The sequence below is a fragment of the Dicentrarchus labrax genome, unplaced genomic scaffold (assembly GCF_905237075.1).
Source record: "Dicentrarchus labrax unplaced genomic scaffold, dlabrax2021, whole genome shotgun sequence".
In the NCBI taxonomy this organism is placed as follows: Eukaryota; Metazoa; Chordata; class Actinopteri; family Moronidae; genus Dicentrarchus; species Dicentrarchus labrax.
The window spans coordinates 20,175,642-20,191,008 of NW_026136708.1; the positions used below are offsets into that span (position 1 = coordinate 20,175,642).

The window sequence follows — 15,367 nt, forward strand, 5'->3', positions numbered from 1 at the left end:
TTCGCTCCACTTTGCAGATGATGCACTTTTGTTAAATGCTGACACAGCTCTTCAGTTTACATCATGTGCCTGTATCTGTTTCGCAGAACAAGACCTACAGTGTTGTGAATAATTACAACAACACAATAGCACTTTGAATGACAACTTCTAACGGACCCTAAAAGTACAAATTTATACTTTTTTTATACGTTTTTGGGGGAGAGCCAGGGTAGCTGGTAAGCTAAGCGCAACATGGCTTGACTCAAGCTAATGCATAGACTTTAGATATCTCATTTCAATCTCAGAAAGAAAACAAATAAGCAAATTTCCTGTTCTCTGTTATCCCGTTCCCACTTCATCCAATCACAAAGGGGGTTGATATGTAGGCCTAGTCTTGTTTGTTTCCTAAACTTCACATATTCTCAGTGACTTACACACAGGATGTATACAAGTGAAAAAATGATAAAATATTGATGCCTGTAACTGCCAGGAAATAACTTTTTTTTCTGCCAATACCGCTTCTTTGGGTTCAATCATCCATAAGGCCATAAGACTCTTATGGATTTAGCTTAGTTATTGCCTCCTTAACCCATAAATAGAGTCCTAAACCCTTGTAAAAGTGAGAACTGGCAAAATGTCTGCACTTGATTTCCCTCATATTTCTACCTTGATGGCACCATTTACTTTTTACAAGGATAAAAGTACAGAAATCACACACACACACACACACACACACACACACACACACACACACACACACACACCAGCATGCCAGACTTGAAGCCCCTGTTAAATCATGGAGTGTCCCTCTATTAGTTTGGTCAAACGGCTGGATGCGTCTTCAGCCAGTGATATTACAGAGCAGGTGGAGCGGTTCTGGACCATTAGCTGCAGGGTCAGTGCAAGGGGACGCAGGCTGCATCCCTCTACAGCTCCAGCCACATTACAAAGCACTGCGCCTGCTTTAATAGCTGTTACGGTAATGACACTGTGCAGCACTCAGGGTGAAGCATTCACGACATTACTGTTGTAATTGGATGAGTGTTATTTTCAAATCGCTTGGGAGCAGTTTCTTAATTTCAGCCATTTCTTCTTTTTTTCCACCTGCTTTGAAATGAGAACATTTGATGACTGAGCTGAGAGGAAAACTGACCCCCCAAACATACTGCATCATCATCATCATCATCCTTCATGCATGTCTCCTGCATTGGTGCTGAATTACATAGTTCTTTACTGAACATTATTCAGTATGACAACAATGATTCAGTTGGTACAAAGTGCCTTCAAGCTGCACTTTCAGATGTTACACTGCTAGTGAATAATTTTATACTGCGAAAACTTTTAATCATTTCGGGGATGGCTTATTTTATGGGATTCTTTTCCTTGATTTTATTGAAAGAGCAGCTGAGCTAGAGTTTTTTTGTTAGTCTGTAACTCAGTATTATTGGCCAGGACACTCTCGACCTAAAGATATTCCATCTCAGTGTTTAACTAAAAGAAAAGAAAACAAAAAGAAGTGCAACATTCGGAAATGAATATTTAAATGCAAGACCATTATCTCTGCGTTTCTCTCTGAAGACTGCAGCTGATATCACAAAGCTCAATCCATCATTCTAAAACACAGCTTTATCTTTGGGTGGGTGTTTTATCTTGATAAGGCAGTCCAAGTGAACACTGTAATTTTGGCTTTACACTTGTTAATTAAACCACAGCACCTTTGCTGCACAGGCTAATTTGTCCTATCGATATTAAAACGTGGAACATATCACTTACTTACTCACTTATCTAGACAATGATTCCCAGGAAAAGGGACATTGGGGACACATCTGTCATCACTCAATATTATCAATCAATCACTATACACTTTTTCACGTGTTAGTTTTTTAGTTCTCACTGGTTGAGACTGTATATACCTTCTAATATATACTGGAGTTAGCTATCCCACAATACAATAATAAAATAGTGAATAAGTAATGTGATTAAACAAACCATGGATACCATCATCTTGTGGAGGATCTCTTGACCATGACATAAAAACTGCACTATTTGGGTATTATCTTTTATAAGTTAATGCAGCCTGGGTGTTGAGAGCAACACACTTTGGTGCAATGGACATACTGTAGGTTGAATCAATACTCCACAGAATCAATATGCAGAAGAGAATAGCTAAATTTGTTTGTGTCTCTATGAGAAAGCTGTATTTTCTTAGTTTGAAAAATAAAATAAATGATTAGTTTGTTCGATAACATCGTGTTCCAGGAGTCTTAAACATAGAAATGCCATCAAAGCAAAGTGGAAACTGTAAAATAATAGTTGTTTTCTTTGCTAAAATTGCAATGTGCCCTGCTGGTACTGCATGGCAGCAGAAACAAGTGTAGTGTAGTTGAGATTATGGAGGGAAGAGCAAAATGTTGAATGAAAAAACAAACCCTCTGTGTGAAACACAATGAGCAATGAAAGCAAGCTGAACAGAAGTGAACCTGGAAGTTGGGCAGGACTTTAGCTCTCCATCAATGAGACAGACAATTATTTTGAAGGGAATAGAACTTTATAGTGGTATGCAGTTCTGCCTGTGTGTGTGTGTGTGTGTGTGTGTGTGTGTGTGTGTGTGTGGTGTGTTTACCTGGATCAATACCTCATACATTTAAATCTAAATATATGACTATAAAGTGACTGGACAGACAGTGACAGATGACTCGCCTGCACACTCACACACAGACACACACCCCTAAACCGTGAGTATGAATATGGATGACGTTGGTATAGCTGCTGGAATCAGATCAGGCTCTGCTGTGATTTTATTTATTGATCGCTCCTCTATAGATGGAGATCAAAGGTCTTTAATATCAGCAAAACAACTGTTCACTTGATGCATTGGAGAAGGATGAGACAAGTGAGAAACTGATGAAATGGAAAGACAAAAAAGGACAGAAGGAGAGAAGAGGGGTGTGAGGAGAAAAGTCAAGTATGGTGATAAAGGAAAGAAAAGGTGGAAGGAGATGTAAATAGAGGGTAGGGGAGGAGGGAGATGATGTAAGAAAAAAGAAAAGGGAAGGGAGAGGTGTAAGAGAGGAGAGAACAGGTGAGGAGGAAGTGTGGGGAGAATGAGAGGATGATGAGAGGAGACAAGGAGAGGTAAAAGGAAGAACAACAAAATGAGAGAAGAGAAAAAAAGAGGAAAGGAGAAGAGTAAATAGTGGAGGGGACATGAGGAAAGAGAACCAGAGAGGATAATATAAAGGCAAAAGGAGGAGACAAGAAAGGATAAGTGGTAAAAAAAAAAGAGGAAAAAGGAGAGAACAGCAGTCTGACAGCAGTAATAAAGAAGAACAGATGGAGGTGAAAGGAGGTGCAAAGAGGAAATAGAAGAAGAAAAGAGGAGAGGTGTAAAGAGCAGTTACGGTTAGAGGATGTGAAAGGGGACACAAAGACCACATAAATAGGAAGAGAAAAGAGAAGAGGTTCAAGGAAAGGCGTCAAATAAGGTGATAAAAGGGAAGAAAGGGAGGTGAAAAGAGAGAGTAGGTGGGCAGAAAATTTGAGAAGTAAGAGAAGAGTAGAAGAGGTGTAAGGTTAGGGAAGGAAAGATCAGACGGGAGGCACAAGATAAACGAGAAAATGGGGCAAGGTGACAGACAATGTGACAGGAAATGGCATGAGGAGGTGAGTGTTGTCAGGGGAGGAGGTGAGTCGAAGTTGAGAGAAGAAAACAGGAGAAGATCAAATGAGAATTTTTTTATGAAAAGGTTGGAGGAGAGAAAAATAAAGTGAGAGCAGGGAGGAGGAAAAAGAATAAGATGAGAAGAGATATAAAGAAAGGTAGAATGGAGGGAGAGAGGAAAAGAAGAAAGGGTGACATTAAGAAAAAAAAGAGAAGGTATGAAGATAGAAAGGGGAGGTAAGGAGAGGACGAGTGGACAGAAAAAAAAGGTGAGAAAAGCGAGGATGAACTGACAAGTGGGAAAAGGTGATAGGAGAAGGTGAGAGGAGAGGAGATCAGGAGGAGGAGAAGAGGAGAGCAGAAGGAAGGAGCAGGGTGAAGGAGAGAGTGCAGCACTTATTTCTTAATGAGAGGCAATCAGACCGACAGCTATTTTCTCCCATGGCACTATTTCACCTCGACCACAGGAGTCATCACACACACGCCTACCCACACACACACACACACACTCCCGACACACACACACACGTTTTTGTAGTGCAGTGAAGTGCTCCACATTTTTAAAGTGGCCTTCCTGAAGTTATTGACACTCATGATCCCATTCACACACCAGCATAACACACACACACACACACACACACACACACACACACACACACACACACACACACACACACACACACACACACACACACACACACACACACACACACACACACTCCTCTTCAAGGTTGGACATGTGAAAAGTGAGCCAGGATTTGATGGTGAAGCAGCACACATATTGTTTGTAGACACCAGAGCAGGTGTTGTGGTCTACCTGTTTGATCCTCTGCAGCAGGGGGGGCAGCCAGTCCTTGTTGACCTCACAGTGGCTGTCGAGGAAGGTGAGGACCCCGGCCCTTGCAGCATCGGCACCCCGCACTCTGGACCTGATCAGTCCTGAGTCACAAGCAGAAATTGTGTGTTTTTAGGGGATGATTCATACATTTTCACCTCATCCATTATAACACACATAAAACATTTCTCCCCTCCATAATGATCTGCTTCTCATTTTGGCAAACAGCTATTTATAACATGTTTACCACATCTGTTTGAACTTATGTTCCAGTAGTTCTCAGTCCTTGTGGCCTCGTGAACAACTGTTGTCATTAAAGAAGCAATTACAGTACAACATTTAATGCTAATAAGCTATTTTGACTGACAACAGAAATGCCTTCTGATTGAGTCATACTGTATGTAGAAGGAATAACCTAAATCTATCACTTGTTTTGTCTGGTATACAGAAAACTCTGCATGAAATGGTATTGTCTAGAACCATCACTACTGATAAGCAGATAAAGATGAGGTTGTGTTTGACAGTAAAGTACAATGTTGTGCTTTGATTTTTGTAAGACAACTATGGATTTTTACATTTTTCCAGAGAGGTTTTGAAAGATTTCTAAAGCATTGTTTTTAAGCAAAATATCTCTCTCGATTCCTACGAGATGTCATGAAGCATTTGACACGAGAAACTTGTTTGTAATAAACTCAAATTATAAATTCAGGTTTCACAAGTCTGAAATATGATCGGAAACAACAGGCAACACATGATTGTTTATTTATCATAACGGCAACAGATGCAAATGTTGACCTCCTGCTGTGAGTTTTCACATATAAGTATTATATAATATTATAATATTATATAACTTTTTACTCACCTTTTTACTAATATAAGTAAAAAGATCATTATTTGCAAATAAATAACAAATGCAAAAATGGAGAAAAAATACACATGAATGGTTGTTATTGTAATGTTCTGTAAGATCCATTTTATAACGAATGATGGTGTAATATTTATAACACACCCTTTTAAACAAAGCAATACATGAAACTACTAGTACAGTAATGAATGCAAATTGGTATATTGCATTTTAATTTTTACTCAAATAACACATACATATGTGAAACATTATAATGCTAATTTGGAATTACATTCTGATTTTCAGGTTTACATTCTCATTTTAATAAAGCCCCCTATAGACTTCCATAATCTACTACTACTACTGATAATACAAATTATGATTATTGATCTGTTTACTGTAAGTTTACATGCAGCAGGTTTTATGGTGGTTGACACTTTTGACAAGTGGCTTTGTTAACTTTTCCGGTGACTTTTCATCTCTAATACACTGCATGCATATACATTCATACATACTTTAACATCAGTATCCTTAGAGTGCATGAACTTGGATACAGCTGATATTGAACATACAGCCTCGTTCAGCCGTCAGAGCTGCTCTCTACTAAATTGAAATCTCCCACTTTGCCTGCTGAAATTGATTCTTTTCAGGGCAGCAGATCGGATAAGACAGTATATATTCAAGTTTCACGCTCACGAGCCGTGACTATCAGTTACACACACATACACACACACTCCTCCGTCCCCTTCCCACACACACAGAGATGCATATTGTCTCAGAGCTGCAGGAGGACAGAATACTTTCAGGCATTGGGAGGGAATAGAACCCTTAACCTTGACATTGTTAGTGCCTTGCTCTACCTATTGACATCTCCTATCTCTCTCTCCCTCTCACTCTCGCTCGCTCTCTCTGTCAGTCAGCAAAGGGGAAAATCGATGCAGGGCTCTTAGAGGCCCTGTCAGACATGGACACAACCTTTTAACAGGCCCATCACACTCTGCATGTGTATGTGTTAGAGGAAAGGTTTGTGTGTCTCTCTGTGTTTGTGTGTGTGTGTGTGTGTGTGGGAGGGAGAGGAGAGAGAGAGAGAGAGAGAGAGAGAGAGAGAGAGAGAGAGAGAGAGAGAGAAAGGGAAGGAGTGCAGGTTAGTGTCAGGAAGAGAAAACGTGTGTTGGCTGATTGTGGTTGTGTTGCAGAGAGACAGAGTGTGTGTTTTTTTGTGTGTGTGTGTGTTTAAATGGGCCTGTTAGGGAGGTCTCCCTGATGGGGCCCAGTGTTCTCTCCTATTTGGACTAAATGGTCTAATCAATACTCCCTGACATGGAGACGTACTCTGTGTGTGTGTGTGTGTGTGTGTGTGTGTGTGTGTGTGTGTGTGTGTGTGTGTGTGTGTGTGTGTGTGTGTTTGTGTGTGTCTGTGTGTTTTTTTTTGAAAAAGTGTGTACACATGTGCAAGGCTGAGTGTGCAATACCATTGTGTGTGTTACCCTGACTGTGCGTGGGTCCGTTGTGAGTGTGTGTGTCGGTGACATTGTACAAGGGGCCGTGAAGTTTCACGCTGCTCTGTTAGGCCGAGGCTCAGCCAATTAAAAATCCCATTTCATCCTCAATAAGGCTTTATTTTCTGGATGGATGGACACACACACACACACACACACACACACACACACACACACACACACACACACACACACGCACAAACTGGACCCACATACAAGCTGGCACACAGATACACAAATACACTCACACAAGTGGACACCCATTTACTCCAGACACACACACACACACACACAATGCAGGACAGGCTGACTTTGTACAAGCGTTTATATACATTGATCACTCTTAACTGTATCTACCTACAACAGCTGTGTGTGTGGTTGTACTATTGTATGTCTGTGAGGACAAATCATAGTTTTAGACCTATGCAGCATGAAGAGTCTGTTGGATTCTACGTTTCAGAAAATTACAAAAAATTGTCGGGCACAAACGCCTGACTTCCAACGCTGGGAAAGGTGTCGATATTGTTCAACAATCCATCAAGCACTTTGTTTGAATCACAGTGATGCCTTGAAGTCTTTGTGTTAGGATGAAAGCAACAGTCCACAAACAATTTTTAAAGAATCTTTTCATTGAGGACGGCAGTTATAATGGATTCTAAAGGTGACCCAGACTGAACAACAACAAAAAAACTCCTCAAACAACCCCAGTGTATGAGTCACTTTAGTTCAGTATGCTCCAAACTAGAGGTGTTGCAATATACCTGTATGGACGATAACTGTGCTATTTCAAATCTTTAAATACACATATGATAATCTCTCCTCTTATATACTTTCATGCTAATACAGACTCTAGCTCCACCTTCCTAAACTACTATTTTGAGTCTGATTGATTTGCCAAAAAAGAGACAAAACATACAATAAAAAGATGGAAAGAAAAAAAAGGACAGAATTTTTTTAAGAAATTAAAGATGATTCTAACATGTAGCGCTTTTTTATAAATTATTTTCTATTGTTATTGCAATAATATTGTTATTGTGAATTATTTTGGCCACAATAATCATGTAGTGAAAATCTGGGTTGCACAACAGCCTCCTCACAGCTTTAAAGCTCTGCAGAAATGGTGTAAGCAATTTATTAGCTGAGTGATGATTGTTTGGAACATACTGAACATTCAGACTGACAACGGAGGAGGCAGATTCCTTATGTGGCGCAAAAATTAAGTGCAGATGCAAATGTGCAAGTTGAAAATATGTCAACTTCAGTAAAGAAACAAAAATCATGTTTATTGCAAAGCTGAAGAACTCTTACAGTACAGAGACAAGTATCAAAATGAGAGGGTCTGGTGGGAAACGACAAGTTCCTGGTAAGTTTTGAGATCAATAAGAGTCTGAGCCGTCGAAAACAAACACATAAACAGCCTCATGCCTCACAAACACACATTATCAGTGTGTTTGTAAGCTAGCCAGAGTATCTGTACAGTTGGTGCATTGGCTGTTTGTGGCAAATACGTAATAATGGACTACAAAAACACAGCCTAATGGATGAAGCCTGGTCAATCTGAAACTACCCTCAGATTAGGTTAATGTTAGAGTAAGACAATAGGGAATGCATTATGTCTCTGAACGTCCTCACAAGTATATATGTACTTATATGTATATATGTATGCATGTGGTGTCATTGAAGACACACAGTATCAGCCTGGTGTGTTTTTATGGGCATTAAAAGACAATCAAGTCAGAAGGCCTGAAGCCATAAACTATTAACTAGCCAAGCTGATGAACCCTGCCCATTCGTGTGTGTGTGTGTGTGTGTGTGTGTGTAGGTGTGTGTGTGTGTGTGTGTGTGTGTGTGTGTGTGTGTGTGCGTGTGTGATGAGCATGACTGTGCTATAATGAAATCCTCAGTGACAGCATGTAGGACAAATGTCCCTGTTGTTAAAGAGAGAAAGGCAGACAGAGAGGTGAGTGAGAGAGGAAGGGAACGACTATAAAATACAAGAAATGAGAAGAAAGATCAAATATAAAATATGAGAAAGGAAAATAAAGTCTGAGACTTCTAGCAAGAAAGAAAGAAAAATACATCCACAAAGAGACAAAACAAGAGAGATAGTGACGCAAGTCTCTGTGCAGTAATCTCAGTTCAAATGGCACTGCTCTCAGCGAGCCGAAATCAAGCACGTTAGAAGTGGTTTCTCAGTGTTTTCTACTTTAGTTTGCCACAGAGAGAATGATGCAATTTAAACTCAGGTGGCACCAAATAACAGCAATGAGATGTCTGAAAATGTCTGTCTGTCTCTTTCCAGGAGAGCTGTGCTGAGATTAGGTCGGAGTGAGGACACAATCCGAACCATCCAGAGAAGATGGCGCTCAAATGGAAAGGCTATTGTGAAGGTTTAAGTGTAGATGTGTATATGTGTATTATACTGTAGACCCCATTCAGTGGCGTGTTTGAACTGTGACGGCCAAAGTTATTAGCTGAAATGGCTTTAAGCATTTCTGTTTCTGTGGTATATAAAAGACGGTTAGTGGGGTATATAGTGAATGTTCACATGTATAAATGAGTTAAAGGCTCCTGTAATTGCAGCTGTCAGAGTCTGAAACAGCGTTATGCATGTTCTGTAAGTAAGTTTTATAATTCAGGTGTAGCAGCTTTCAGAAAGAGAGTGTTTTTTTTTATATTCATGTCAAACATGATGGGGGGAAAAAAGGCCCATGCAGTCAGAGGTGGAGACGACAACCAGGGGCTGCTTCAGGCACAGGAGAAATGGATTTTTGATCTTAACACTACATCCACAGATTTATTTTATTTGTCTATCTTTATGGTCTGCATGTTTTCTTTGATATTGCATAATCTTATTGATTTATTCTTTATTTGGTTCCTGATAAGCTTCCATGAAGTGGTTGCTAGTCTTCCTGGGGTCTAATTTATGTATAGTGTATATATAAGGCATAATACCCAATAACATGTGGTATGTTATCTAAATATCAGCCTTTAATTTACTAGCAGAGATACCCTTATATAGTGCACTCTCTCCCTCACACCGGCTGCCTCTCTCTCTCCCCCCCCCTTACCTTCTTATCTTCCCTTTTCTACAAGTCTTTATTTTCTACACAGGTTTGGTCACATTTCCTCTCCACACCCTGATGTACCTCAGACTCATACAGATATCAGTTTCACTCCAGCTAATGCTATTTTAAAACTCCTCTTTTTAAACCTCTGACCGCTGATTTGGACATTCAGATTCCTTCAAATCATTTGAAATGACATTTTATTGGTTCGCACTGAGAAGCTATTTATCACTATTTTCTGTTGTTGTCTGTGGTTACACCGATAACCCCAAGATCTTTAAGCCTCGCTGTTGCTGTCTTTACTCATTTAGAACTGCAATCAAACACCTACATTATAGGTGTTCGGTTACACTGTCCGGTTACTAAATGTTGATCCACACTTTCCAGACAATCAGAATGCTGTAAATGGATAAAAGTTTCACTTCTCAGCAATTATTTTTATATCAAGATAACTTAATGGACAAAACTAGGGACTCTACAAAGGGAGTGGAACTCTAAAACCTTGTGGTAGGTTTTGGCTGAAAAAGATAATAATTTTAAGAATGATCTAGATTTATTACATTCACTACCAGACTTTTTAAGGTAAGGGGGAACCATATTGTTATCCCTTCAGTCGCATACTTTGTCGTGCACCTTTTGAAAATGACTAGAAAAACCAAAAAGTCTTCTCTATCATTACATAAAATACTTTCATTAACTTGATATAGTACTGGCAGCCTGTGAAATCTCTGCATAGTTATAGCAGGTGTTGAAAGGTTAATGGACTAAAATACCTAAAACCGTCCCCATGCCACCTCCACATGCCTGTTTTACATAAGAATGGAACTTTCTGTGAGTCCTGAGCATCAAATACCAGCTTCAACACCTCTCAAAGTCCTGTAAATACATTCAGAATCATCCACAGTGGAATAACAGGAATCTCTTCTGGCCCCTAACCATGGATTTTGTTACCAAAATGCTCATGAGCCCGTCACATTGTCAACCTGTCATGTTAATATTTAATTTATTGCATTCATTTGTAATCTATATTTAAGAGCATGGAGGCAGCTCCAAATGGATTATAAAAAAAAAATGATAACCATAGCCATGACGCATGACTGTATTACATCCACATTTAGTGTGATTGAAGCATTAACTCTCCACTGGCTGTCATTTAGGATTTTGCCAAGATATTTATGAATTTTGCTGCTTTAACACAGATTTTCTGACATTTTACATGGGAAGATGTCAAATTTGAGGTTGTGGTCTTGCTTTTGAGTTTGTGGTATATTTGGTTTAAGTTCATGGAAGATATTTTCTCTTCAGTAACATTTCTTTTATGGCAGTCGGCATCTCTATCTGTGCCTCTCTGGGCTCTATTTCAGTAGCAGCTCCTGTCACTTCAATTCACTTCAGGTCATTTCAGTTTTGCGGCTCCATATGTAGCCAAAGATGAATGAACCAATTTCACTTCACTCACTGTCTGTTTGTCCGTCCGTCTGAGAGTGTGTGTTTATATATGGAAATGTTCAGGCAAAGGGAAGAAAAGGCCAGAGGCGTCCATAGCCAGTTTATTTCATATACGCACACACACACACACACATACAGTATACGTACGGCTCACAAATGTATGCAGAAACACACAAATACAAAATCAGTATGGATAATTAAACATGCAAATATAAACAGACACTAACATGTTAAAAATAATAATGTAAAAACTGTAGCCATACCTTCTCTCTTGTTGTTGCGAATACATTTGACTTTGGGCAGTTTGGTGAGAAGCTGGCAGTCACTTTCTGGAAAGAAAAGCACAATAAATTCAAATGAACAGAATAATATACGATAGAATTTAATAGAATACTGTGTGGTGTGTAATAAATCTTGATTATTTCTTGACTCTGGTGGGAAATTAGCAGCTCGTTGAAAAGCTCTGCAGCAGCAGGACAGCAATTCAAAGCTTTCAGTTTGACAACTCAGGCATTTGTTTAGTTGCTGTTCACCCAACTGTGGGCTCCCTGCTGAATATTTGAGATGTATTAATATATTATTTTAAATATAACTGTCTGCTGTAGTACATGTTCAAGAAATACTCTGTAGCGAAGTGTCAAAATGAAAAGGAGAAAAGGAAAAATGGAGAAAAAAAAGAAGTGCTGGGATATGAGTCATTTACAGAAGTGAAATTAATATTTGATACATGTTTCTGAACAACAATGTCTTTTTAAAGTACTGCCTGTTCTACAATATCAACATTAGATTCAATACAATTCCATCATTCCTGAAAAGTAGAATCATTAATTGTAATCAGCACTTTGTCGTACGTGCTCAGCTCAGGCGAGGGGTTTCAGTTAGTTGCAATCTACAATCTCACCACTAGATGCCACTAAATCCTACACACTGGTCCCTTGAAATGTAATTCTCATTGAGGGCCACAGGGAGATAAAGTTACTCTCACTGTTGCTGCTCTCTCTATTATTGTCTTGTGAAAAGAACAAATATGAAAAAAACGATTTTGGGAAGAAAAACCTTCAGTCACACCGTGTCAAAGTTTAGTGGCCCTGAATGACTGACAACCTCCATCAGAGCGCTTTGAACCAGAATGGACGCTCTCCTCTCCACTGAACTTCTCCTTTCAAGTGTGAAACTGCAAACTTTTTGTGAAAAAATGCTACCGACTAGAAAAACCAACTCCAGTAGTAAAACAGTAGTGGATGGAAACGCACATTTATACGCATTTTCTTAACCCAAGGGTAATTGTACACAGTTGTGTTCAAAGATTGTAGAGGAGATCAGCTACTTTAAAAACACATTAACACATACATTAACCTACTACAATAGGACACCTGCACAGGACATGCCCACCAACCTGAGTGATTTGTGACACATGCAGTGACTCAGAGTTAAATTGATAAAAGTTTGATAAATGGTTGAAACTCTTAGCTTCCTTCACTCAGTGTGGCACAAAAGCAAACAGAAAAAGAGACCAAGCTTAAATATTGACAGTTCTCAGATAACTATCTTGAAAAAAATATATGTTTTATATAATAAATATTTTAAACTAGAATAGGAAATATATTGCGTTACATATTCAGTTGGAATGAACACATTTGTAATATGACGGCTGTGTCAGACAAAAAAAGATTGGGAGCCACTAGAGTAAAAAACTATACATCCTTCATAGCAACCACAGTGATAACGGTCTTTCTGGTCGTGACGTTCAGCTGATATGCAGCAGGATGTTAGTGGGGGAAAAAACGATTTATGCTAGGTCAAATATCCCAAAATAAATCACTGCAAGAAATTAGAATTATAGCCAAAGGCAAGATATAAAACGATCTTAAATGACACACTGCTGTGTGGGAGGAAATGAAATGAAGTTCTGTGGATTTGCAGATCAGCCTTCACATTTAGTTGTAGGGTGACATGTTTCAAGTGTGCATACAGTATCATTAACACTGTTTACACTGTTGTTGCTCATTTGTACATTTTCTATCTTTGGTTCTTTACTTGCGAATATCAGTCTCCACTGCTGATTGCATCTCTGCTGTTTCCTCATCCGTCTCGATCATTTCCTCATCGTCTAAATCTGGCACTATTTAACCTTTATCACTAGGATTTTCACTGCTGTGTAAGTTTGTGCGGCACCATCTGTCCTGATTGGATGTCAGGTTGACTCAGCAGGTGTCTCTCATAACAGGATGTTGGAAAGACTGTTTGAGAATTAGGTTGCAGTGAGCTGCCAGTTTCAGAGTCCATGTTCTGCAAAGTTGTTTTTTTCCTTACTGGAATAATTGGTGTTCATTTTCCCCCTATTTGTTGCAAGTTTTAAATTCCTTTCTTTTTAAAACCAAAGAAAGCAAAGCCTCATGATGCAGGCAGAAAACAAAAGAGAAGGAACCAAAGGCAGCTACATCTTCGAGGCCTTAAACTGGTGTTAAGGGAGCTTTGTACATTTACCATGTACAAATATGTTGACCTAATTTGTGATGTGATAGGTTCATGTTTGAAACACAGCACAGATCCACTAACAAGATCTCACTGTGTTGATTTTTCAAACTAAAGCACTGACATTTTCTTTGCATTCTCTGTTGTTTCCTTGAAAACCTCTCAAGTGTGATAACTTGACCCTAATTTCCCATGTTTTGTGTCTAAGGGACTAATGGGGACAACATTTTTTTTTTTTAAAGTGAGCAAGAGGGCTGCAGCCGTCAGCCAGTGAAACTGGCTGCAATGTCATTCTTATGGACAATTGCAAGGAGCGAGAGGGAGGTCAGGCATCAGAGAGGCACAGAATAGACAGAGGCACAGGTAGAACCAGAATATTTTCACATGTAACCTTCTGAATTAAGTAAAAGGCAACAGTGGAAAGACAAACCAAAGTTTTGGTGACTTTAATTTTGTTCCTGTCAAGTGTTGTTAATGGAGTCTGGCGCCTTTGAACACAACAATATAACAGCTGTTTTGGTTAAACAAAAAGATCTCTGCATCACTCTCGCTCAATACTGGACCTATTTCAAAAAGTGTTGTCCCCATTCGTCAGTTGGACACAAAAACCTAACCCTGTAAAGGTACATTCAGGAGGATGAATGAACACTTGAGCGACCTCAAACACAGATGAATAAACTTTGCGTCAGTGAATCAAGGTTCCAGGGACAAATCAAATGTTATTATCAGGCATTATGTTCCACCCCTTCTGAAACTGCTGTTTCACTGTACTTATAAACGCTGTCATTGAGTTTGTCTGTTGCATGTTAGTCTTTTTCTTATCACTGCTGCACTCCCCGGCCATAAAAACCAAAAGTGCAGACATACTGTTTTTGATCGTATCAAGGTCAGCTCAGCCGATGTGGAGGGGAACTTATTTTCTAGCAAGAGTGGAAAGGAAATGGAAGGTACAGCAAATCAGAACAATTTCTGTGATTGCTTCTCTTGTAAAAGTGGTCAAGGCTTTTAAATGTGTACAATAACTTAAACTGACTGTCTCTGTCTATCGGTGATAAAAAAGTAACTCACTACAGTTACTCAAGTACTGTACTTCAGTTTCATTTAGAGGTATTTTTATTCCACTATATTAAATGAAGAGTATAGTTATTAGTTACTTTGTTGATTAACATTGTATATACAAAACTTATACTATAACACTCTGAAGGGGTCATTCTGCTTAATGAACACTTTTACTTTTAATACTTATGGGATTGGGGCAACAATGGACCCTACTAAACCCTTGAGACCCTGATGTTCTCTCTGTGCACTGTGCATGCATTGTCAACTTAAGTTAACACAAACACATTTATAAGAATATGCACCATGTTAGCAGAATATGAAATTGAACAATTAGGCTATTCAATGTAAGGTAAATAAATTATTAATATTAAATACAATACACTAAAGAACATTTTTAATGATAAGACTTCCACACCTTTCACAACACAATTCAGTGTTTTTGTTTTTTTTAACAAATAATATAAAAACACTAAAATCAACATTGTGTTACCCTAAATT

The 15,367-nt window shown here is 38.9% G+C and overlaps 1 protein-coding gene across 1 annotated transcript in view; it reads right to left on the reverse strand.

Annotated features, from left to right (window-relative positions):
* galnt14 (UDP-N-acetyl-alpha-D-galactosamine:polypeptide N-acetylgalactosaminyltransferase 14 (GalNAc-T14)) overlaps positions 1-15,367 on the reverse strand; it is a 160,339-nt gene that overhangs the window by 41,690 nt on the left and 103,282 nt on the right. The window contains exons 5-6 of the mRNA XM_051409506.1: positions 11,599-11,664; positions 4,458-4,579 (exon numbers count right to left, since the gene is read on the reverse strand). Coding sequence (XP_051265466.1) covers positions 4,458-4,579; positions 11,599-11,664 — 188 coding nt within the window. The remainder of the gene's footprint in view (positions 1-4,457; positions 4,580-11,598; positions 11,665-15,367) is intronic.